The sequence below is a fragment of the Trachemys scripta genome, chromosome 5 (assembly GCF_013100865.1).
Source record: "Trachemys scripta elegans isolate TJP31775 chromosome 5, CAS_Tse_1.0, whole genome shotgun sequence".
Classification (NCBI taxonomy): Eukaryota; Metazoa; Chordata; order Testudines; family Emydidae; genus Trachemys; species Trachemys scripta.
In genome coordinates, this window is record NC_048302.1 from 24,161,169 (window position 1) to 24,188,005 (window position 26,837).

Sequence of the window (26,837 nt, forward strand, 5' to 3'; positions counted from 1 at the left end):
AGACATGATAAACCATTTCAAATCCAGTCCTCCTTTTTAAATACTTCTACAAATAGCTTTATCTGTTATTTACAGGAAACTGAACAAAATGAAAAGACGGTTATTCTGGAAAAAAACGTGGTCAAGGTTCCTTAACCAGACCATCTCCTTTAGGATTTCAAATCATGGATAAAATGGTCTGACATTCCAAAAACTAAAAGAATATTATTTATGAAGAGTTCCAAGTCCAAAGAGAAAAGTCCCAAACTTGTCAGATGTTAATGTTATATTTTTATAAAATTATTTACACTTTTCTTTTTGGTCATGGGCAAGTCCATTGGCACAAACAGCACAGCCACACATTATCTCTTATTTTAATAACTAACATTATATATATTTGTTTATCTTTAGTTTCCCCCCCCAACGCAAGAAGGGTAACAAAAAAAATTGATATACAAAATAAGCTGATGGTAACACAATGCCAAAAATAGCTTATTATGTTAAGTGCAAGGGAGAAAAGCCTTGATATAAAGCTTGATTGCAACAACATTTCAATTTACCAGTTTAAATACAAGACTTGCATTAAAATATTTTGTGAGATATGTCTCTCGCTCTCTCTTTAAGATGACTTTTTTTTAAAACCTATATACACATTCAGTTGTAACACTTGACACTAGCATTATGAAGCATTCAAAAAGTACGATAACTTGATAAGTACACACTGCAGTATGGGTGGTTAATGTCTGTAGGTATTTCTTCCTTCAATGGTTTACAACATTTTGTTGAGTGCTAGCCTCAGTCAGGTGACCAGCCACCTGAAACAGTATAATACCCCAACATCCCTTCCCAGAATCCCACAGTCTCAGCTTAGAATGCTCACTGAATCCATATGGTGTTGCCTCTCTCAGGCCTGCGAGGCTCCACTGTTAGTTCTCCAAATGTTGAGAAAAACTGCTCCATCTCTTTTTGCAGCATGTCGTTCCTCTTCTCTGCATCTTCTTTGGCCCGCTCTGCATTGCGCATTTTGATTTCTACCATTGTAAATTTCTTCCTTTCCTGGTCCAGTTCATCGTGCAGGGTCATCATTTCTGTCTCAAGGGTGAGGTTTCTCTGTTCCAAGCTGCAGAAATAGAAGTATACAGATGACAGCCCTCACTGTATTACCCAGCCTAGATTAGAGCAACAGCTTTTAATTTACAACGCTTAGTCCAAGTTTCTTTAAAGAGACAATGTTAAAGTAACATGTTTCTTACTGGATGTTTACTGTTGAAGTGTATCCTACATGGAATGATGGAATCTTCATCTCTTAGGTTATTTATAATTGAAGGATACAAACCACTGGAAATGTATATGGTAGGAAACAGCTCTGCATGTGCTAGGCAATTAATTAATTAGTCCGTTTCCTTCTCCAAGGGTTGATTCTGGCCTCACACTGGTTGTACACTGGTGTAACAACAGAGGCCAATGTACTGTCAGAACACTATGTCCCTGATCCTCTCTTCCTATTTGCAAATATTGATTCCCTGTGCTGAGCTACTGTTTGAAAAAATTATAGAATCATAGGTTAGAAGGAGCCAGAAGGGTCATCTAATCTAACCCTCTGCCAAGATGCAGGATTTGTTGTGTCTAAAGCATCCAAGACAGATGGCTATCCAGCCTCCTTTTGAAAACCTCCAAGGAAGGAGATGCCATGACTTCCCTAGGCAGTATGCTCCACTGTGCTATTGTTCTCACAGTTAGGAAATTTCCCCTCAGATTTAATCAAAATCTGCCATGCTGTAGTTTAAACCCATTGCCTAGTGTCCTGCCCTCTGTGGCAAGAAGGGACATTTTTTCTCCATCTTTTTGATGACAGCCTTTCAAGTATTTGAAGTTGCTATCATGTTCCTCCCAAATCACCTCTTTTCCAAACTAAATGTTATGCAGTTCCTTCAGTCTTTGCTCATGGGGCTTGCATCCCATCCCTTTGATCATTTTTGTCGCTCGCCTCTGGATTCTTCCCAGTTTCTCTACAGCCTTTCTATATGGCAATGACCAAAATTGGATAGAATACTCCAGCTGAGGCCTAACCAACGTTGAGTAGATTGGTACTATCCCCAGTACCTCCTTTCCCCCCTTTTTAAAGATGGGCACTATGTTAGCCCTTCATCAATCTTCCAGGACCTCTCCTGTCATCCATGAGTTTGTAAATATTATTGCCAGTGGCTCCAAGATTTCTTCAGCTAATTCCTTAAGCACCCTGGGGTGAATAACAGAAGGCTGTGCTGACTTGAATCCATTCAAATTAGTCATAAGATCTCTGACGTGTTCTTTACTGATCCTGATCTGCATCCCTTCTCCTTTACTGTCTATGATAACTTCTTTAGTTGTCCAGTCACATGTTACTTTTTTGAAGCTGCAGTCGATGTGGTTTGTTTTTGTTTTAAAAAAAGTTACTTACTATATTTGAGGGTTTATGTAAAGGACCAAGCACACTAATGGTATGATCTAATGCATCATAATAATAATGCATGTCAAACACTGAATGTGTTCCAATATTATCAACACAGCTCAGAGAATTGTGATGTACACAGCTAATGAACTGTTCCTCCTTTTGCTTTCTGTGCACTGTACCTTTATATTTCTAAAAGCCTGCAGTCCAATGGAATCAGCAGCCATGGTGTGTTCCAGTTCAGATACAGCTTGTAAGGGAAGGGGACATACACACCATTCTGTCTCTTGTAAGTGACAGAGATGGGAACAGAAGCTGCTATTCTAAGTGCTGTATCCACTATACAACTGTGCTGAGGGCATAACGACAATGCTTTATTCCACTGCATGCTGTTATGCACCCTTATTAAGGGGAGACAGAGTTTGGATATAATCACTCATCAGTTCATGCACCGTACTATCTCTCTTCCTCTAAACAAAGATTTAATTTAGTGTGTTAATGAAGTAGGAGAATTGATGACTGGTAAATTGTTCTCCATTTGAAAACAATTGGAAATTTCTTTTCCTAACATGACTCAGCTTACCTATTTTAACAGCTCTTGAACTGTGTAGGAAAGTTTCATGCAAAGCAGCAATGAGGAAATGCGCCTCTTGGCTGGCTTTACAGATGAAGGAAAAATCCTAACTGTTTCCACCCATTCATTTGGGAATTCTGCCTTACGCAAAAACAATTTGAGTCTGATCTTAAGTTGCATTTCACAATGATGTAAGTGCTGAAGATGAAATGCCAAAGTCAGTCTGGTGTGTAACTTGGTGTCAATTTGAATCTTACCAATGTGCAGATATATAACCAGTAGCACTCATGATTTGAAATGTGGAAGGAGAGGCAGCAGGACTAAAGTAGATCAACACATGTCCATCCGTAATTTACCTCTTCCCTATTGTATGCATCACCCCTGGATTGCCTGGTTGAGTTATATGATACAGTGGATGATATTCGGAACACCAGGAACAAGGTGAAGCTGACAAGAATTACGTCAATTTCATGTCACTGCTGGGGGAAATCTATGAGCAGCAGAGGTAGCCACCACTGGAGCTAGTCACAGGGAGGAGGGCACCAAATAGAATATAGAGCACTAGTAGAGTAATGGAGACATCTTCCCTTCTGGGGATACCTAGGGGTTAGAATAGCACAGACACTTTGCCTCATAGCAGCTGTGACACTGTGCATGGGGGAGGGAACAGAAAAAGATTGCACTGTTTCTAAACTTTCAGCAGCTAGAAGAAAATGAGCATGTACAATCTGCAGGCTGTAAAACATGGACTGTACCACCCTCACCAGGAATTCCAGCACACTCCCAATTACAGAAGTGAAGGGGTGGGGCCCTTGGGTTGCACCTGTACTTCACTGATAAACGATGCCCCATCCCCACCCTAACTTATCAGCCTCTGACTAATCAGTGTCTCAAACTTTTTTGACATGAGCTAAAACAGTGAAGTCTCACCGGCAGGGTTACCACCCACCCTGAATATGTGGGATACTATTCATTTTCTTAGTGCAATGCTACAAGAATTCACAAAGCCCTGACTTTACTGTTGGTACTCAAGAAACATCATTTGTACGCTGCTTTTGAACAGTTTGGATAAATTCATTAGTTTAGGTCAGTCTATTGTTAAACAGTGTAATTCATTTCTGGTAGTGAAGGTATGGGGGAGATTATCCAACTCACCTAAGGGAGTGAGGTGCACAAGTCCTATTGAAAGTCTCCCTCCTGCCTCATTTGATTTAATTTCAGTGAAGTGAAAAGGCAAATCCTGTTTGAGTACCCAGCCCAAGTAGCTGAACTGGGTGCTGGGAACATGTGTGTGTGAGCGGAATCCCCTTACCTTCCCAGGCTGTGGAATGGGAGAAGAGCTGCTCTGGCCTCAGGACTGGGAGTAGTCTATGGAGCCCTATCCTCATGTGGCCTTCAATAGCTTGCACTCCCAATCCTGATACTTGCTCCTCCTTCAGTGATCTTTTGTACACAGCTATCTTGGAAGCGATTATGGAACTGCACTTCATGTGGCACAATGGGTCCTGCTCATGTTGCAGGACCTTACTGGTTCCACTGCAGCAAGGCCCTCTGTACCCACCGATGAAGGAGAAGGATTTGCGGTTCTAAATATAAAGCCACCCAAGAACTTGGAAAGCCACCATGCATAACCTTTCTCCTAATACGCTAGTGTTATCATTGTTCCTCCAAAGTGCTCTCAAACATCCCATCTGCTGCTTTTGCTTGGTATCCATGCTGGTCTTAACATGTAGGGTAGCAAGACTCAGCTTAAGTCTACACTGAGCCCGTGTCCAGGAAAAGTGTGCTACGTGTTGTTTAAACATTTCCAACAGGATATTTGTACCCATTTGGATCATGAATCATTTGGAATTTTTAAAGCTAAGGGTAGGTCTATACTTACCTCCGGGTCCAGCGGTAAGCAATCGATCTTCTGGGATGGATCCCGGAAGTGCTCGCCGTCGACACCGGTACTCCTGCTCCGCGAGAGGAGTACGCGGAGTCGACGGGGGAGCCTGCCTGCCGCGTCTGGACCCGGGGTAAGTTCGAACTAAGGTACTTCGACTTCAGCTACGTTATTCACGTAGCTGAAGTTGCGTATCTTAGTTCAAAGTGGGGGTTAGTGTGGACCAGGTCTAAGGAAGGTGACAAAGTAAACTTGTAAGACAGCCTCATTTTTTAAATTGTACAATTACCCAAGTCCTATTATACTCATGGGAAAATGAAAAAAAAAATGTTTTTCTGATTTGTTTGCAGCTTTTCACTTCCACTTAGTATAGGTGTGTTAGAAATGCCACAACTATTGTTACTAAGTCACAACCAGTTAAAAAGATCCATGTTTGCATCCGTCATTCAATGGCAGCACATTTAAATATCTTACATAAATAAAAGAAAATCATTTAATGCAAATAGAATTAACCCATGGAATGCATTACTGCAAGATGTTATTAAATTAAATAGTTTAGTACGATTAAAAAAGACTGAACACTTAATTTGAATACACATGGCATCTGCAGCTACTCTAGTCAAATTAAAACATAAGGGCCACAAGTCCTCCAACTTTAGGGCATAAACTGGGATCAGAATGAAATTCTCCCCAATAGTTCAGTTTGGCACAATTGGCCCTGTTCATTAGAGAGATTTTTCACTTCCTCTGAAGCATTTAGTGCAAGCCGCTGCTGAATGCAGGATATTGAATTAGACATGCCATTGTTCTGCTCCAGTATGTCAGCTACTTCCATGCAATCTTCAAACGGGTTAGAAGTTTGATTTGAATGGGCACCCTAACATCTGAAAGTTTTCTCCAAACCTTTGTGTCAACTCTCCACTCCTCTTGGATCAGCAAATTTAGGCTGAGGATCTTATGGAAACAGACTCTTTAGTGAGATTTCACATGCTTACTATGTTTAGGCCTTCAATTTGAGAACAGCAATTCTCATGCTACACCAATCCTTCTGCGTCTGATCTTGTCTGGGAACATGAGGCACACACAAATATGCAAATACAAAATATCATGGAAAGAAAAAGTTATGATTTTTTTTTCCAATGTCAGACCAGGTTTGGTTTGAATTAGGGGGAAAAGGTTCAGGTGGGCTCCTATTTTATCCAAGCATTTTCTCCATCTCTACTACCAATTCCTATGTTCAGATTCACTGGGGCATGGGTGCATAAGAGAATTACTCTGCCTCTCATTTTTATAATTAGCACACATGGCAGAGATACACCATCTTACCTCTTTATCCTTGTTTCATACTCCACCTTCTGTTTTGCCATCTCCTGCTTTAAGCTGGACACTAGGCTGTGCAGAGCACTGTGGTTGCTCGTGTTGTTTGCGACAAACGTTTCACTGTTATCGCTGCTGCTGGTGGCCCGGCTGCTGCGTCCTCCCACGCTTCTTCGGTCAGTTTTACTCTCATAGTCTCCTTGGTTGGAGAGGTCTTCATGTGGTGGCCCATCTAGCACCGAGTCTTCAAAATTACCCCCATAAAAGTCTTGCTCGGGGCAGGTGGTTGTAGACGATCGACAGGAGTTGGAGTGTTCGGGTAGGGATATTTCACAAGAGGATGTGGACCAGGTGGCACTATCTATGCTCTGTTTATCATCCGAATTCACCATGGAGAACTGCTGGTGGACATTGTCATAGGTGGAGAGTCTGTTATGCTGGCCCGAATCACTCACCAATTCCTTTTGTTTACTGTCCCTCAACGTGACGTACCCATTGGGCATCCAGCTCAGGTTTCGGCTGTTCAGGGAGTTGCTGTGTGCATCCGTGCTTGAAATGCCCATTCGCACGCCTCCATTCTGCATGCTGTGTGTGCCCATTTTAGTAACTGGACCTTTCAGGGATGATGTTCTCCTGGCCTGCAGGGTACCATTTGGTAAGGTCTGGGTTTTCTCAGGGCCCTCCACAGAGCTGCTGAAGGACCCATTGGTGACTATGCCACTGCCTTTATTAAAGGCTGGGTTTTTTTTCACCATGAGAGGTGGGCTTCTTGTGACATCAGGTTTGTGAATGCTGTTCCTTGGACTGTTTGACTTGCTCCCTGGCAGCACTGTGGGAGACCCATTGTCCATGCTTGCCCTCTGGAGAGGCTCAGGTGTGTCCCAAGAACAGCTTCTCACCGCTGTCTCCTTGTTGTTATTGGTCTCTTTATTCTGGAGCTGACCAATGATCATTTTCTTCTGGATCTCATTGTTGTTATTGCACACCTCTTCCCCTGCCTGAAAGTCTGTGTCCTTGGGAAATAGCTGTTCATGTTCACTTATCATCACTGACATCAGCTGCTGGACTACTGCAGTACCTGGAGGATGGCAAATGAACCACCATTAATGAAGTAGTTTCATTTGAGAAGTGAACAAACATTCTTTTAAAACAGATTTTTAAAGATTTCATAAAGATGCATCTAGTTAATATACACTTAATTTATGCATTTATCTAATATATATGTAGTTTACCTAAGCATTTAATATTTGCTATTACAACCTTCATGCCACCTCATCCTATCTCCCCTTTCTGGCTCCAAATCACCACAGCACAATCGGTTCTGTATTGTCCCCTTTTCAAGGAAGAAACAAAAATATGCCTGTGTGTCTGCTGGTGCACCTTCCTACCCACTCTGCGCTGGCTCTGCTGTATTGGCCAACATCTTGGGGGCAGAGTCAAGACTTTGCTCATTCCTGTTAGCAGATGCTCTCCTGCTGCGAAGAGCCTGCCGATGTAGGTAGCCAGTGCAGGGGAGGAAAAGAGCTCCCTACATCTCTTACTTCAATATTAGGGCATGCAATAGCCAAGAATGTTTTAAAGGAGATATTATCATGGGGAACTAAAACAAATATCCCAAGACAATATCCGCAATTGAAAACCACTGGGACCATATAGAGAGATTAAGAATAATAAGAAGATGAATGATGTAATTGTAATATGTGAGTTTAAGCTCAGTATATCAAACATCTTTAAAAACTTACTCCAAGGCTGGGAAGACACTAGCCAGTCTAATACAAGGGGTTGAAGAAGGAAAGGGTTTCTGGACCATTTATTTTTTAGCCTATCAGAACTCTGTGAGATATTTAATATAAAAACCTTTAACCACTCAGAGATGAGATTGTGACTGGCCAGTAATATGTGCCATGCTGTCACACTATGTGGAATCTGCTGCCGGTAACATATAAATCACAGCCTTAAATCACACAGTATCCTACTTCGCAACACATTATTATAAATGTTCCTTCTCTAGAAACCCATACTGCACACACCACATGACTTCACTTTAATTTACAGAACTATCATTTGGAACTAGACTTGGGTAGATAATGATGTATCACTGCATTATATATATATATTTTACAGAACCCTATTAGGGAGTATTAAGAGTCTTCCAGTAATGAGGTCAGGTTGGTTATAAACACCATTTTAAAGTCCCTAGGCATGTTTCAGTGGCATGCTGTGCTCTTTTAATCAATAATTTCCCACTGGCCCATATAATTTTATACAGGTTGCATTTGAATATTTGAGCTTTTTTTTCCCTTCAAATACATCTACTAAAAATTCAGTTTGCCACGGGGACTTGTAAACATTTTTTGTTCGTTTGCTTTGGAAGCCTGAAAATCTGCATTGCTTTGTAACAGCTTTGATTCTACCATAAGAAATGGTGGGGAAAAGTCAACTTCCTTTCACAAACCTCTTTCTTTATTCATGCATATATTATATCTCCATACAAGTATAATTCATTTATAGTAATTTTTGAGTAGTCAAAAGATTAGATACAAAGTGAAAGTAGAAACAGAAAAAAATAGACAGCAATTGAAATGAAGGTGAGTCTTTAAAGGAGGGTATTTTTTTTTAAAAGAGTGTTGAGATATCTCTTTAGCCCCAACACTGGGTTCTTAACACCATGACCTCTTTTTTCCTTGTGGATTGGTAGCATTAGATGAGGATTGCTGTGAACAATTTTGCCATTGTATTAGAGGATAAAGGGCTGCAGAAGGTGACATCATACTAAACTATAAAAGTCTGTGGGGGAAATTCTCAGAGACAGCAGAAAAACATAAAACAAAACAAAATCCCAAAGAAAAATTCCATTCTTGCCTTTTGGAGAGGTATTTTCCTGCTGGTTTCTGAGAAACAAATGTGCCATTTCCAGTTGGAAAAAATAAACAGTTCCACCATAAAAGAAGGCAAAAGTCCTTTGAGGAGATCCAAGACTTTGCTCATGCTGACTTTTTTGCCATGTTCATAGTAAAATGCTATCCGCTGTATCTGGCATCCTTCCAAACACATAGCTAGAATTGTCTTCTCTGGGAGTAACACGTACAAAGGATCCACAGGACAGGCCTTAATGTCTCAACAGATGTTGTGAAAGTTTGTCCCAGTCTTGCAAAAACACTGGGGTTCAAATGTGAATATTTGCAACATGAAAACAAGCTGGTTTGCACAAAGCTAGCTCCTTCTTCTCTAAAGTGCAAAACAGATTGTGGGTGATCAGAGGGAGATTTTCAAAAATGGTAGATCCTTAAACATATGGAAAAATTAGCTGAAAATATGTAAATTTTGAGTTATTTTACCTCTTTACTGGTAAAATTTGTCAATCAAATGCTTTGGCATTGGATTTTTGATTCATCAAGAAAGGTAATCAAGATTGGGTCTTTGGGCACTTCCATAATATAATATTTACTGCTTAAATTCTACTCTGAAAAGCGACAGTAAAAGTGGCATTGTAGTAGTACAGCAGGCCCTTTGAAATGTTCTTGCTGACAAAGGATTGCCCAAGGTGCAAATAAGTGGAACAGTGTGGCCTAGTAGATAGAGTGCTGGACTGAGACGCATGAGACCTGGGTTTTATTCCTGGCTGTGCTCTATGTGGCCTCAGATAGACCTGTTGAGTAAGAAGTTGCCATTTTTACAGTCAGTTTTCAGAACAGAGCTACCCTTTAAGGATGCCATCTGTCTGAGTGTCTGAGGCAGTGAATGCACTACAAAGGAAATTTCAATTTCCTCTGCAGCAGCCTGTTCGGCAAAGCAGTTACTTTAAGTTACTGTAGCGGAAGAAAAGTTATGTCTACACACAAACAGGCAAAACTAATTTTGTGACATCAGACCACCCAAAACATACTGCTGATGAATCTAAAGAAGTTCCTTCTTCCTATTTTAAAGTTGTTTACAATTTTCCTTTGACTCACCCTCCATGATGGTGAGAGGATCTTCCACTTTTGGGCGCAGGATGTTGGGACCAAATACAGTAGCCAGGTTTTGCACACTCATTTTGTTTACACCCGCATAGGACTGGACTTCATCCAGGAATCTGTGAAATAGAGGGGGGAAGGGGGGAAAGTGAGCATCAAGATCACAAAAGGCAAAGGTGGATGATGATCTCTCACTGTACTTTTTGTATGGAATTACCTAGTTTTATTTGTTTGTTTGTTTGTTTGTTTTAAAGGTCACCACTCTGCAGCACTATTGTAGGCTTGGAAAAACAGGGCACTGGTTGGGTTCTGAGGCACATCAGAGGGGAAGGCTCTGAGTTACTACAGAGAATTCTTTCCCAAGTATCTGCCTCGTGGGTCTTGCCCACATGCTCAGGGTCTAGCTGATGACCATATTTGGGGTCGGGAAGGAATTTTCCCCACAGGACAGATTGACTGAGACCCTGGGTGGTTTTTGCCTTCCCCTGCAGCATGGGGCAGGGGTCACTTGCAGGTTTTAACAGTGAATTCTGTGTAACTTGAAGTCTTTAAACCATGATTTGAGGACTTCAGTAACTCAGCCACAGTTTCAGGAGTGGATGACGTTCTGTGGACTGCAATGAGGAGGAGGTCAGACTAGATGATCACAATGGTCTCTTCTAAGCTTAACGTCTATGAGAGAGCCTTGTTTCTGCCTGCCTGGGATCAGCTCCTTGACACCCCTGGATACTGGCAACACAAGCACTCCCCTCCAGACACCACTCTCTCTTTACAGGTTAGCGATAGGCATACACTAACCCCTGAGTCCTCCAAGCATCCACCAGCATCTAGCCCCTGCTCCACCGGATACTCACTGAATCACCAGGCCCAATGTTTCCAAAGGAACAGTACATGCCAGCTTACTAGTTCGCCTTAAAACACAGCTCCACTTAACACACAGCACTCAGATATGTTTACAGAGAAAGCAAGTATAAGTTTATTTAACAAAGAACAGAGATTCCTATAATAGTAAGCAAAATGCTGGAAAAATGCATTATATATAAAAGAAAATCATAACATGCTTTCTATGGCCTTAACTTAACAAACAAGATTTCCTCCTGTCTAAATAAAGTTTTATCTCACCCAAAGATCTTCCCAGCATTTTCAGCCAAGTCTGGCTGGGATCCTTTTTTCATGAAAAAAGAACAGGAGTACTTGTGGCAACTTAGAGACTAACAAATTTATTTGAGCATAAGCTTTCGTGGGCTACAGCCCACTTCATCGGATGCATAGAATGGAACACACAGAAAGAAGATATTTATACATACAGAGAACAAGAAAAGGTGGAAGTAGCCATACCAACTGTAAGAGGCCAATCAATTTTCGTGAAGCAAACCCTCTATCAGTTTACTTCCTCGGTGAAGGATGCCAGGGGGTCTTTTTTCACCTAAGATATACCAGACCAGATCTTTGATCTTGACTGAAAGGAGTGTGTCTCTCCCTTCATCTCCAGCTGTTTACCTCTTCCTGTTAATTTTCTTTTGAAGTCCCTGCAAGCTCTTCAATAACATATGACTTAATATGCTAACAGCTTGCTGTTGTAAGACATACACTATACAAAGATTAGCTTGGGAGAGCAGTGTCTAGAGAACTGTCTCAAGGCATGCTATCAATGTGTGACCTGCCTTTAACTACAAGAACGTTTTCCTATCTATCCACACACTCCTCTTCTGACATGTTATGCACATATACACATCTCACAATGATTATGCCAATGTGACACAGGCTTTCATTAGAGTCCATACATGTCATTGTTTGGCAGACTAGTACACAGACACCAGATCCAGGGGATCACCCCAGCCCTTATGTATTCCTGTACCCTCTGCCAGTTGATTGAAAGAGGTCCCTGGATTTATTTTCTAACGTACCCAAGTTTTCTAGAGCATAATGCTCCTTAGAGCTAACCCAGTTGAGCTCCTATCCAGTGTATCTTGTAAGTTTTCCAGGGAAGGAAGCTTTTGCATATCTTACTATAACAAGGCAAAGAGGCCCTTTAACCAGGGCCGCACTGTCCTGTTACTTTTCAGCCCCAAACCCAGGCTATTTTGGGGGTTGTCATTTCTAGAACGATTGTGGGGGGAAAATTCAGAAAATCTGCTCTAGTAGTTAGGCCTCCCATTCTCCACAGCATACTGGCTGCTACCCCAAGTGAACTGAAAATGGGAAATTATTTCTCTCTTATCCTCCCCATGCAATCCCGATATTTTCTGATAATGTTATATGAAGAGCTTTAAATCTTAACTGATAAATACATTCTTGATATAACGGTCAGCGTCTTATCAAAATCCATAGATACTGTGATGCTGGCAGCCCTCAGGGGCCAGCTCACGCAAAGGTCCCCCATCTAAACTGGACACTAAACGATACATAGCCGGAATTTTTCTCTCACGTGTGGGTTAATATTGATAAAATAGGTATTAGAAATGTTAAGACTCAATTGAATGCTTGTGAGTTACTGCATGCTTTAATCTTACTTGTAATATCGGTGTTCCATATTGTAACGTAATATTTGAGTGGGTGTATTATGAGCCTCTGTGACTGTATAAATCGCCATACAGGAGAGGGACATTAATTAGTATGAAGAGCTGCTCTTCTACAGAAATTGTTATGCATCTCTCAAAAGAGGAAACACATCATTACCAGATGGGTTAGGGTTGGATCTTACAACTGGAAACTCCCACATCTGGATTGAGAAACCATCAACAAAAGGACTAAAGACTCTTCTTGCTCTGCTCTCCTCCCTGTGAAGATGTGTGTCATGCAAGGGGACTCTTCCCATCAGCTGAGTTTGCAGCTCAGAGCACACGGCAGAAGGAGGATAAAGACCCCAAAGCAAAGAAACTAAGGATCTCTATGCTGCTTGGACTCTGGGGGAGGGGAACCAAGTTGTTTCTGTGCATAAGCAAGAGCTCCCCAGCGGTTTAGCCTAGGTTAGCCCTAAAAGACAAATTAGAACTTGTTGATTATAGAAGCCTATATTACCTTTTGAACTAAGACAGTAACTCATTCATATGTCTATATTTACTTGCTTTAACCTTGCAAATAACTCTGTATTTTCCTTTTCCTATTTAATAAATCGTCATATAGTTTATTATAGGATTGGTTATAAGTATAGTCTTTGGTGTTGGACCTAAAGCGCAACTGACTTGGGGTAAGTGACTGGTCTTTTGGAATTAGGAGTAACCTGATATTGCTGTGATTCTTGGTGTTAGGGGCCATCTATCCAAGAGAGATGTTCACCTGGGTGGCAAGAGAAACCTGAATACCCGAAAGGACAGTCTGTGACTCCGTGTTAAGGCTGTTGAAGTGCCTGAGGAGTTTGCACTTGGTTAGTGAAATCTAAGTTAGGAATTTACAACCAATTTGGGGTTTGTGCCCTCGTGTTTAACAGTCTGTCCTGAGATTAGTACTCATGATCTTGCATCACCATTGGGAGCTTCACAGATATTAGCATACAGTAAATTACATCAAAACATTACCTGTTATAAGGCTGTGTTTTATCTCACATCCCCATGCACACACACCACCTCTCCCAGAAGCCCTTACACTTCTGGTGTTTTGACCTTCTTAACCCAGGACTCCCATAAGTATGTGAATCATCAAGGCCAACAGGAGCTGGTCTCCAGGTAAGTGATCTGCAAATATAGCCTTGCTTCTCCTTACAGAAGTAGATAGAAGGTGATATTCCTTTATCCAGCTACATTTCCTTGCCTTTCATGCTGGGTCTGGGCTATTCATTAATCCCACTCACAGCTGTACAACTATAATTAGTAAGTTAGTAATTAGTAATACAATAAACAAACTTGTAATTGTGTTAGGTTAAACGTACCAGTACTCTGACTCTCTGTTAAACTTCTCCTGAGATATATTCATCCAGACAGACAGCAATGTCTACTAGGGCATTGAAATAAATACCTCTTTGATAATCTTTCAGGAGCACTTACCTACAGATATATTTCAGTAGATTGTAATTGACAGGTGGCAGACTCTTTACTTGTTTCACTAATTCCTTCACCCCCTGGGTAAACAAACAAATCAATAATAACACTGTTGAGATTTTGGTATGAAATAAATAGAAGATACTTATGGAAATTGAGTAAGACAATTATTTTCTTAATAATATCCAGATAAACTATGATCACTACTCTGTAGTATCCATTTCATTTGGCCAAAGCAACATTTTGGCTGTCTCACAAAGTCTGCACTAGCATTAGACAAGCAGAAGATTCTTTCAGTCTGTCATCTCACTAGGATTTAGAAGAGCTGAACAACGTGAACTTGGTTTCTGTGCCCACTGGAAATAGCCTCTGGCTAAGCTCCTGCCGCCAGTGCATTTGGATGCTGTTTTAATTCAGCCTTTGGTGCTTTGCCAGCCACTGCAGGGTGTTTGATTTCAGTGGGTCAGCAAAACAAGTGCAACTCAGGATGGGAAGATCATGATACTGCAAATGTTTGCCGGGCAAATGCTAGAAAAGGAAATAAGACAAACAGCTATCTAGATGAGGAGTGACATCGTTTGTAACTTGTGCTGTAGGAGAGTCCAACATAGAAGACTGAAAAACTAGTCAAACGATCTAACAATCAGATTGCTAAGTTAGCATTACAACAGGATAAAAAATGGCTTATTGTTTCTAGCATTGGTCACTCACATTGTTTGCTTTAATCTTGCAAATAACTCTGTATTTTCCTTTTCCTATTTAATAAATCATCATATAGTTTACTATAGGATTGGTTATAAGTATAGTCTTTGGTGTAAGACCTAAAGCGCAACTGACCTGGGGTAAGTGACTGGTAAGTAAGTCCATATAGGTATCACATGGCAAGAACTGGCTCTAGGTTCACACAGTCACTGAAGTCTTGTTTTCAAATACATTTAATAAAATGTTTCATGTGATGTTCTCAGAGAAACTATACAAACATAGCTACTATAAAATGGACACTATACAAAAGTTAACAGTGGTGCTTATCCCAACCTCTAGGAGCCCCTGCCATAAATTACACAAAAAATAATACTGAACAGCCACTGGAACACACAGCTCCCCCCAAACCCTTCTAGACCGAATACAAAACACTCCCCCACACATCTAACTCCCAACTCCCCATCTTATCCTTATTAATTTAGTGGATAGGAGATGGAAAGAATCAATTCTGGCTGGTGACTCAGAACAGGGAGGATGTTAACCACTTTGTAGGAGGGATTAAAAATGTAGTATGGTTTGGGAAAATTAGAAGGATGGGCTGAAATTAACAGAACAAAATTATTAGTGATCACTCTGAAGAAAAAGACTAAGAGATAGCATCATATACTAGCCGCCAACAAGTACATAGAGGGGTGTAAAAAGGAGGTTTCAACAGAGCAAGATGTATTGGCCTTAAATTACTGTAGGGAAAACATAATAGGTCATATCCTTAATTCTGTTACACAAGTTTCACATCAGTAGAACAGAGTTGGAAATCTGCCTCTATATCTTTAAGAAGCATTAGACAATGGGGCATGTTTCCAAGATAAATGCTACAGTAACTGATGTTAGAGTTAATCAAGGCAAAATTTGACTTATGACTATTTTATCCCCAGTTAATTCCCACTTAAGTCAATAGTTTGCTGTTGACTTAAACAGGAATTGGGTAGGACTAATAAGAGCAATCCTGCTATAATGGAGGATGATAGCCTAGATGACCTGAAAGAAATCTTTTTCATACAAGATGGAACTCTTCTAACACAATGCACATCACTTCTAACCATAATTCAATGGTATGCAGTTTATATAGGTAGAGAAGTGTTTCTGTTATTCCCATATGCCTATTTAGATTGCTATGTGAACCAAGACTTCATTTAAAGATAACTACTCTCTGTGAACGGTTTTCTTTGTAGGTTATCAGTGGTTCATAGTCTAACTGGAAAGGCATATCGAGTGGAGTCCCACAGGGATTGGTCCTGGGTTCGGTTCCATTCAAGATCTTCATCAATGATTTAGATAACAGCACAGAAAGTACACTTATAAAGTTTGCGGACAATACCAAGCTGAAAGGGGTTGAAAGTGCTTTGAAGGATAGAATTAAAATTCAAAATGATCTGGACAAACTGGAGAAGTGGTCTGAAGTAAACAGGTTGAAAATTCAATAAGGACAAATGCAAAGAACTCCACTTAGGAAGGAACAATCAATTGCACACATACAAAATGGGAAATTACTGCCCAGGAACGAGTACTGCAGAAAGGGATTTGGGGAGTTATAGTGGATTACAAACTAAATATGAGTCAACAATGCTCATACTGTTGCAAAAAAAGCAAACATCATTCTGGGATGTACTAGCAGGAGTGTTGTAAGCAAGACAAAAGAAGTAATTCTTCCACTCTACTCTGTGCTGATTAGGCCTCAACTGGAGTATGGTGTCTAGGTCTGGGCACCACATTTCAGGAAAGATGTGGAAAAATTGGAGAAAGTCCAGAGGAGAGCAACAAAAATTATTAGAGGTCTAGAAAACATGACCAATAAGGAAAGATTGAAAAAAAAAATGGGTTTGTTTACTCTGGAGAAGAGAAGATGTGTGTGGGGGGGATGAGGTGGGGAGAGAGAAGACAGTTTTCAAGTACATAAAAAGTTGTTACAAGGAAAATGGTAAAAACCGTTTCCAATTTAACCTCCGGGGATAGGCCAAGAAACAACGGGCTTAAATTGTAGCTAGGGCGGTTTAGATTGGACATCAGAAAAAAATTCCTAATTGTCAGGGTAGTTAAACACTGGAACAAATTGCCTGGGGAGGTTGTGGAATCTCTGTCATTGGAGGGTTTTAAGAACAGGTTAGATAAACAACTGTCAGGAATTGTCTAGTTATTATGTAGTCCTTCCTTTAGTGCAGGGGACTGGACTAGATGACCTCTCAGGGTCCCCTCCAGTCCTACACCACTACATCATTAGAAAGACATCCTGATACGTTTCAAAGATGTGCAGCTAGCAAAGAGTGAAAGCTGATGCAAAAACTAGAGAACTTGCCCCTGTGCCAAAACCAAAATAGATTACAAAACACCACTATCTATACAAATCACAATCAAAGCACAACACTCACCGTTTCCTCTTCCTTGCTGAGCAATTTGGCGCAGGAAAGAAAATCCTCATATTTTGCATAGGGGATAACCGGTTCTGGGAGTTCTCTTAGATACAGTTTGAGAAGCGATGCCACCGTGTGCACATCCGTACTGCTGTGGGGATGGAATGCAAACGATTACTGCTGGGGATCTGGGAAATGCTATACACAGCTGATGGTCTCTAGTCTACTGTTTAACTTTTTCAATACTGAATCATCAGTTTGTTAGCCTTACATATAGCTCCAGTATCTGGTTTTAGCTTCTTTGTACTGCAGAGGATTTGTAAAAATACCTGCAACAAAGGCTCTCATAATTCTGATGATTTATTATTATTAAACAATTATTTATCCCACAAACATTATAATATTCACAACCTGGGTGCTGGGAAGATCTTGCCTTTCATATAGGTTACAAACATCCCACATGAGGAATGCAAAATACCACCTACCCAACGGACAGATTTAATTTGTACTTAACCAGAAATTAGGCAAAATATTTCAATACAAGGAATTATATTCTCATAACAATCAACAATTTGGCTCAGATTCTTAACACATGCCTCTAACATAGCTGATTTCAGAGTAACAGCCGTGTTAGTCTGTATCCGCAAAAAGAAGAACAGGAGTACTTGTGGCACCTTAGAGACTAACAAATTTATTAGAGCTTATGCTCTAACATAGCTGAGTTCCACAATATCTGGGCCTGCATGGTATCAATTTTATATCAACATATTCTGCACAAACCAATTTATTCCACACGTTTAATGAAAGCTCCCTCTTATCTCAATTGTAGTTAAATCCCCAGGTGTGCAGTGCTTTCCTGGTAGTCCCCCTGAATAATTAGTACTGTGCATTTTAATAGCACCTTTCATCAGAGGATCTTGACGTGTTTTGCATACACTAATGATTTAAGCCCTTCTCACCCCTGTGAACTGGTATTATCTCCATTTTCTGACAGATAAACTGAGGCAGAGAGAGACAGTGACTCAAGATCACAGAGTGACTCAGCACATTGTCAAGAATAGCTTCCCAGGGCTCAATTCAGAAGTGAGTCTAAGAGTTAGTGTAACACACACACTCTAAAATCCCTCTTATACAAACTTAGAGTCATTAGACTTAAATGAACACTTACTTAGTTACAACCCCCTTATGCATCACCTCAGAAGTTAGCCCATTGTGACTACTGGAGTTTAAGCAGGTCTAAACTGGTGTACAACACACACCAAGAGACAGAAAAGTAACAAGAAAATCAACAGGAAGGCATTCCACAGTAGGACATTCCCTAATAGATCTTACACATTCTCATACCTTGTTATGGTTCTCTGGTGTATAAAGTTGTATCAATGAAGGATATGTCTACACTGCAGACGGAGGTGAGGTGTGACTGCAGTATGTGTGGACATTCCCAAGCTAGCTTTGATCTAGCTAGCGTGAGTACCAATTCAGTGAAGCAGTGGCTGCAGGGGTTGGCTGCTCCAGTACATAGCCAGAGTCCCAGGCTGCCACAGCTTAACTGCCATTTTTACTAGAGCTAGCTTGGGTATATGTCTACACATGCTGAAGTCAGACACAACATCTGACTGCAAACATACCCTTAGACTCATTTATGCATCAGTAACTGGGTGTAAGTAGATCAAAGGGAGTCCAGCTGATTATCAGCAAGTCTAACTTACATCAGTTTTGACATCAGCTCTGTATTCATCCCACCAGACCTCCTTTTGAACCCTCATTTATCAAAATGTTTTAAATGGCATCAATGTTTCAGATAAAGAGGGTTGTAGTAGAATCTGAAATTCTCCTCAGAGAATTAGGCTTATGAAAGACTATTAGGCTTATGAAAGACTTGGGAATCTGATTTCCATTCAGAATTAGAACCAGAAGTTGAAATACTGAAATTTTTCACAAAATGAAAAATTCCAAAAATGTTTGAACTGGAAATGTCAAAATGAAATTATTCAACATCTCAAAATGATTTTTTGTTTCATACTGAATTTCACAACATTGATTCCAAACACGTTTTAATTTCAGTTTACCTGTTTGGAAAATCAAAACGGTCAGAATCAACATTTTCCAAGTGAAAAATGTTGATGTCAACAAAACCACATGTTCCAACAGGAAAAATTTTCAGTCAAAAAATTTTGACCAGCTCTAGCCAAAACTCTGAATCAGCACTCCTTTGGGCTTCTGAGGTAGGGTCAGATTCAAACTCCTGAACTTGTCCCCACTATTGGTTTTAGTTCTTGTTTGGCTCCACCACCAGGAAGATTATTTTCTTTCGTTTCTGCATTTGGGTGTGTCTGAAACACATGAGAACATCTTTACACATGAGATTTCAGTCCACTATGGTGGATCTCACAGATATTGACAAGTTTCTGCCATACTGGTCCAAAATATTGTGTTACTTGTGTACTATCATATGAGTCTATTTTTGATTTGGACTCATACTCAGATTCCTAAACCTCTGCCTATGTGCAATACAGATCAGATATGAACAGCAGCTACTCCTCACATCTCTGTTTACCAACCCAATACAGACAGTACAATTCAGGTGCCCCTGCTTCATGCCCTGAAGCTCCAGACACAGAGCAGTGCAGTTTTTCCTCTCTTTTTTAAAATGCATGCAGGGTATACTCAAGGAGTTGTCACTGGTTGGCCTCATAATAGAAGTAAGCCTTAGCTTGTATGCAAGGTACACAAGAAGCAAATTGGTAGGAGATGATTTCTGTTTGCCTATTGCACCAAGCCAAGGAGGAACAGGGAAAGCTAATTAGAGAGCAAAGCTCTGCTGACAGCCCTATTATTGGAGCTGTCAGTTGTCTGGTGAAAGGGAGCAGGCACCCTGAACTGATTGCATAAGTATCCCCTCACTGGATTGAGCCTCAAGACCAAAAGCTGTCATCTTGTCATCTCCTAAATACCTTTTATTGAACAAGGACACCCCACAGGTGTGGCTCGGGAATTGAAACACAGTCTGAAAGAGCCTATATGGCATCCCAAACTGACAAACCTTCCAGAAATAAAATAAGATCTAAGACAAACAGACAAATTGCACACAATCGACAAAAGAATTAGCAAGAGCTGGCACTGGGGAGGTCACCAGGTGAGAAGGTTAAACAATGCACTGCACAGCTTTCGCTTCCTGACACTGCCAATACCATGGAAAAAGCTTGCAGTATTTTAGAAAGATTTGTACAGTTCTTGATATGAAGCAAAGTACTTTTCCTTGAAGGCAAAGTAGCTGGAAAGACAGACAGAAGGAATTAAAAAAAAAAAAAAAAAAAAAGCTACCTGTGCCCAGAGTTGTCCACATGGAGAGGACTGTAATACACTGATATCAGTGAGCCAATGAATACAATAAAATAAGCCTTGTATTTCCAAGGTAAACTACACAAGGCTATTTAAACACGTTAGTTTGGTTTTATCTCATTTCATTTTACTAAGAACTCTAAGACTAGGACTCTAAGAATGGAACTTTCTGGATTGGGGTTTGAAACCTACATTTGAACCATGCAGTTTATGCCTAATTCTAGACTGAGGTAATACATATATCAATTTGCTTCTAGTGTACCAGGAGCATGGTATGTGCCAACTACTGTGGCATTATCAGTGTACCAGCACTAGATGGTGCAATTGCTAAGAAAGATTATTCTACATTTTGAAAACGTACAAATGCAAAGCATTTCTTTCAGCTGCGCTGGAACAATGCCTGAATGCGACATTGAAATCCTTAGCGTATCCATAACTATAACACTTAACAAGTTACCATATATAGTTTAATAACTATATATTTGTGAGACCATTTAAAACAAACTCTTTTCTTATATTCAGCGACAACACTAAACTTTATTTTTTTGAGGCAAAATACTAATGGATCTGAAAAATATGTAGAAAAATGGCATTAAAAGTGAGAGTATTGTATAATCTGAAGAGTATTTACATCTTGAAATCTAGTACTAATTTTTCTTCCTTTTATTTTAAAAGTAGAGATGCACCTGGACTGCAAAATTCAGATCCAGATTTTAAACTCTGCATAGTGGGGGTATTCCAATCCACGATTGTGGTTCTACTGACTTCAGAGTCAGAAGACAACTGTGTAGATGCGGCACAATATTCCAAGCAGTCCCACATTTCGGGAGTGTTCACCTCTGCTTCTTAGTTTTCTTGCACTGTAGTTTCCACACCATTGAGATCTGCATTCCATTTAGCCAATTATCTTTTTATATCTATGTGGTTGCTCATAAGCCTGCATCACCTTAGTATCAAAGCACCTAACAATCACCGTAAACTTTATCTTCACAACAGCCCTATGAAGTGGGGAAGAGATATCCCCATTTTTCAGAGGGGGAATTGAGGCACATGATTAAGTGACTTGCCTAAGATCACATAGGAACTCTGTAGCTGAGCTGGGAACAGATCTCTTGCTAACAAAATCCTCTAATTCAGTTATTGTTCCTGACACAAGAGTTATGGGGTGAAACAGTTGCGGCCTGTTATGCAGGAAGTCAGACCAGGTTATCATAATGTTCCCTTCTGGCATTAAAATCTATGAATGCATGAACCTAGGCAAGTGTCCTAACCATCAGGCTATAGAGTATTCTGGGATGGGTGGGCATGTCTTGGTCTCTCCTGTTGAAGCTGTTCCACTTTGCATAAATAATTAAATATTTATTGGAGCAGGGCCTGGAACCCAGGTGTCCCTCCTGCTCCCAAGTGGGTGCCCTAAGTACCAAACTATAGAGAATCATTCTCTCTCTTTCTCTGGATCAGTGACTATTCATGTCTTATATATGAAGTAGGACAGCTTTGACAGGAGAGATTGGGAGATGATCACCTGAGCTGGTGGCTCACATAAGCCATTGACACCTGTACATGCTGGGGAGAAGTGCATTACCACAGTCAATATAAATTCCCTATAGCCACAGTATATTGAGAGCTAGCTAGTTGGGCTGACTAGCACACAATTTAATTTTACAGTACAAGTTCTGTGGAATTTCCAATTTCTTTGCCTCTCAGAGTAATCACTGTTTCCCCAAAACACGTACCTGTATGCCCACTAGTGGACACACAAGTGAACACACGTGCATACACATACGTTAATTCTGATTATTTTACTGTTAACACATATATTCATTGCCAAAAGTTTGCTTCCACCCATCTCAATATAAAGGTATTATTTGTGCAAACACACCAAATCCCTTCCATGCAATTAGACTGTCCAGATTTAATGTTATTTTTATCCGAAGTCTGTGTCATTAGCATCCCTGATGGTGGTGCTGTTTTGACAGCACTTTTCTTTGTGTTATCACAGACATTGTGGAAGTGGTTGTCAGACCAATTACACAGCCTGGGGATTCTCACCCTCTCCTCCATAAACAATAATTTATTGAAGCACAGCAAGTCACCATAAATACATGCATAACCCTCACACTCGCAGACAAACACACAGTGCCTTTATGGAGCTTGAGTCAGCACTTCAGAAAGCAAAGTCAACAAGCTGCTAACAAACTTCCAGTGGGGAAAAATAACAGAGCAAGGTCACATCAGAGAAAAATTAGTATTATATCCAGGGGCTCTATGGACAAGGATGACAGTGCACAAAAGTAGAAATAGTAAGGAGCTGTGTAATATATGGGAGGAGGTAAAAACACAATGTAAAGAAGGAGAGTAAAAGAGAGATGAGCGTTCAGAGATATGAAGAGGTAAGAAAGATTGTTGTGTGTGTGGCAGGTGCATAAAGAGACAGTCTCATAAATAGCAAATGAAAATAACTTCATCAGACTACTGGAGTTTGAATTAGACTGATCAGTTTTTATAGCAATGTTGCAGGGCTCGTAAAATATATATAAAATCCAAGCAAGTAAAATAATCATTGTTATTATTTGTTAGACAAATCTTACAAACCCTGAGCAGTAATGTCTTTAAAATGAACTTTTCTCAAAGCTTTGATGTGATAACAGAAGTCATCCTTTTTTTGTAAAACTGCATTCATGGACATCTGAGAAGTCATTTATCATCTAAATGTGAAATACACAATTCCCACATTCTTAAAAGATCATAGTTTCACAGTAACAAGTATCAAATCCCCATTTGTAAAAGTTAAGGAGCAATTATGTTTCATAATCCACTTGATTCAGGAACTCAACTGAAGAGACTTTAAACATTCTTTTGCTGTCCGACAATTAAAACGTACACTCCTCCAGCTAGACACCAATTAGCCTGATTTACTGATCCGAGCATTTGAGTTAGAAACTGGTCTCCTAATGAGTAGTTAATTGCCAAATCATGTCTATATGCCAAGCTCTATTTAGATGCTATTCCCACTAGCCAGTTACAAAGGGCTGGTTTTAGAGGGGACAGGAAAGTGACAGGAACTAGATAATTCACCACTGGAGTTTCATTTGTAAAGATCAGTGAATAAAGTTTGGAACCTTGCACACTGGAAGTTCTATGATTTTTCAGAAATCTAAGGCCTTCAGTGTTTTGCAGAAACCAGATGCTTAGCATCTGCTGAGCAAAATCTTAAACTACCATAACTCAGGCAAGGGGAGCTTTGCTAAGGGACACTGGCGCTTTAAACAAACCAAACCAAAAAGAATAACTTAGTCAACAGCAAGCAGAACAAAACTGAAAAGAGTTAAGATGAAGGAACTGCAGGTGGAAGGTGATTTCCACGGCAAATTTATTTTAGGTACCTGGAATGTAACATCACCCACCCTAACACAAACATACACACATACTATCCCCAATCTCTCTTTTATTTTTACTTTCATTATGGGGGGAAGAGAGCCTTGAATCAATGGACAAAGTCATAGACTTTTCTCCTGTTTTATTAAAGGTGCAGCTAACTGCATAGAACTTTGGAGACTCCTGCAAAGTCATTGGAAAGATAAAGGAGCACCTTTCATGGAATATCCTGCTATTTTAGACAAAGAAAATCTCTTACATTTGAAGTTGGTGGGGGGAGAGAGGAGGAGAGAAAATCAAACAAAACCAAAAAACCCTCTTCCTCAGTTAGTTCCAAATCAACACCAGGCTGGGGTTGTGGTGCAAACAGTGGTTGGGGGTGGGGGGACGGGGTAGTGGTGTCACTTCAGACTTCTGGCTTTCATCGGCAGCACCACGGCCTCCTCCCCTTGCCACCCTTAAGGACCTTCAGTCATGGCGGTTTTTGCACCAACAACAAGGCAGGGCTGTAGCCAGCTCCCCCTGAAGCTCTTAAAATATCATGTTGAGAGTCAATCAGAAACAGTTACTCCTAAGAACCTCTGTTTTCTCTAGGGACCAGTCCCTGAGCTCAGCAGTTCTGGTCTGCAAGGGTTAATGGTAAGGCATTTTAGTTCAGTTCATGTAGATTCATGTCCCATCAAGTGTTACTGTGAGTTTCTGGATTTTGATAAAACCCAAAATTCTCAGCTCAAAGTATTAAGTTTCTGGTGTTCTCCACACAACACCTAACCAAATTCCACAAATCTGGTTCAGAATGAAACAGTTTTCACCAAATGGGGGCACCAAAGCCCCATGGAGGACTGGGAGTTAGGAGAGTCAGGTTCTGCTCCTGGCTTTGCCATTGACCTTGAACAAGTCACTTCACCTCTCTATGTTTCAAGTTTCCCCATTGTATAATTTTGTTAGCGATACCCTTTCTTGAGAGTCACATAGGTCTGCTGAACACTTTGCAAACCTACATGATAGCCTTCAGGTATTTGGAGCAAAGTTCTATGGCCTAATTAAAACACAAAAACAAACAAATAAAAAGCAAATTTACTGGGATGAGTCCTTCCCAGAGAAATTCCTCTTCACCTCTTGCTGTTTATTTCTCTTCAGTCCACTTCACTGATGATCACGTTGGCAACACGTGTTTTGCACAAAGGCAGGAGGGCAAAGAGAAGTAGTGTGGAGGTTGCCAAGCTGGGGTACAAGATGACCACTTAGTCCAGGGGGAAAGGAGTATAATGCTAGATCTACTGTGACCCTACTGCAAATGTGCTCTTGCAGCTACAGGTAAAGCAACATCTGGTTTTCTGAAAGCCATTCCCTTCCATTTCCTGTATTGGCCTCTAATACAGGAACAGCTCGCTCGGATGTGGCTCCAAACTCAGGCAGCAGCATGTCAGCTCAAGTGTCTCTTCTCTGCTCCTGTAGACCCCCAGCTCATCCTTTGAGCCACTAATAGATGGCCCTGACACCAAACAGAGCACAGAGGGAGGGTGGATAGAGGGTGCAAGTGTTCAGGGGATGGGGAGCAAAACACAAATAGGCATGATGGAGAGAGGATCTGAGCCACAAGAAGAAAATAGGAGAGATGTCAGCAGCTGGCTGAAGAATGGCAAATGGGCCATTGTGGTGGGAGGGCAACTAGCTGTCAATGCATCCCCAAGTGGGTTCCAACACGAAATGACTGGGAAACATCATTTTGAGAGAGTCAGTTTTCTCCTCAATGCTGAATGAGAATTTCACTTTGTGAGAAAAGAACACTATTCAATAAGCATCAATAATGTATCAGGGATAGATCCAGAGATCACATTACTATTCACGCTCACGAAAGCCTCAAAGATTTTGGTGTTCTCAGATCCATCATTTCCAGTAAGCCTTCATAGCAAAAGGGATGGAGGAAACTGTTAAGTAGAAGATCTATCAGACCCAGGTAGGTCTCTGCCTTGTACCAGAGTTTAAGAGGAGAGAGCACCTGCGGAGGCCAACAATTGAAAAGTGGAACGCTGGTCATGGTACTAATCTGGCTGGTATGCAAAGGAAAGGAGAGAAGGAAACTCCTTCTGGCTGCTACTACAACCACATTATTTTAAATATGAGAGGAGATTTGTCCATGCAGCTAATAAATGAAGCCAATATTTCAATAGCACCTATTATATAAAATGGCTAATGGTTTATGCAGGGGGATATGTTGATATTGTATCCCCCGCCCCCACCCCTTGGATCTCCAAAGCCTTGGGCTTACAGTTCACATCATAGTGAATGCAACTGCCCCTCATTGTTTATGTTAGGCACGTTGCCTGACTTGCCACCTCATTAAGCAACACGCTGTTGCTGCACCCTATAACAGAAATATCTGCAGAGCATGCATTGCAGCGTCTTTCCCTGCGAGTTATATTCGACAATGAACAGTGGGACAAAGCACTGTTTGGACTGTTGGGGTGCAAGAGTTGATCATACAAACTCATCTATTTCTTTATGGCATTTATCTGGGGACGACATGGGCAGTAATCCCTGCTCATATGAGACTCCGGGTTCAAGAAAAGATGACTGTTCACACTGAGAGGTTGATAGTCCTTTCTTAGGTGCTAATGTAAGTAGCATGGACTTGGGCTAAAATCATCTGCCCAGGACCCAATCTTGTCTGGACTCTAGACAGGTAGGGATGTGTATGTGAGAAAGAACACTCCACTCCAAACCATGGAGCAGCTGGCTGGGCTCAATGAAGTAGGCCTACAGCTGCTGTGTAGCCTGGAGTAACGTATGTAAATGGTTGGAATGGGCTCCAATGCCCTCTAAGAAAGAGAACAGGAGAATTCACTCATGGTGGATCCCCCACAGCCCCACTCATCTTCCTCTCT

The 26,837-nt window shown here is 40.8% G+C and overlaps 1 protein-coding gene across 8 annotated transcripts in view; it reads right to left on the minus strand.

Annotated features, from left to right (window-relative positions):
• Window positions 1-250: 250 nt before the first annotated feature.
• The window catches only part of ARHGAP24 (Rho GTPase activating protein 24), a 210,815-nt gene continuing 184,228 nt past the window's right edge, over window positions 251-26,837 (minus strand). For 7 of the 8 annotated variants that reach the window (XM_034771493.1, XM_034771492.1, XM_034771489.1 and 4 more), the window contains 5 exons: window positions 17,248-17,380; window positions 14,126-14,199; window positions 10,140-10,261; window positions 6,196-7,264; window positions 251-1,099 (listed from right to left, as the gene is read on the minus strand). In XM_034771493.1, the coding sequence (XP_034627384.1) occupies window positions 856-1,099; window positions 6,196-7,264; window positions 10,140-10,261; window positions 14,126-14,199; window positions 17,248-17,380 (1,642 nt within the window). In that variant the 3' untranslated portion in view covers window positions 251-855. The remainder of the gene's footprint in view (window positions 1,100-6,195; window positions 7,265-10,139; window positions 10,262-14,125; window positions 14,200-17,247; window positions 17,381-26,837) is intronic. The other variant, XM_034771490.1, reaches the window with a different exon arrangement.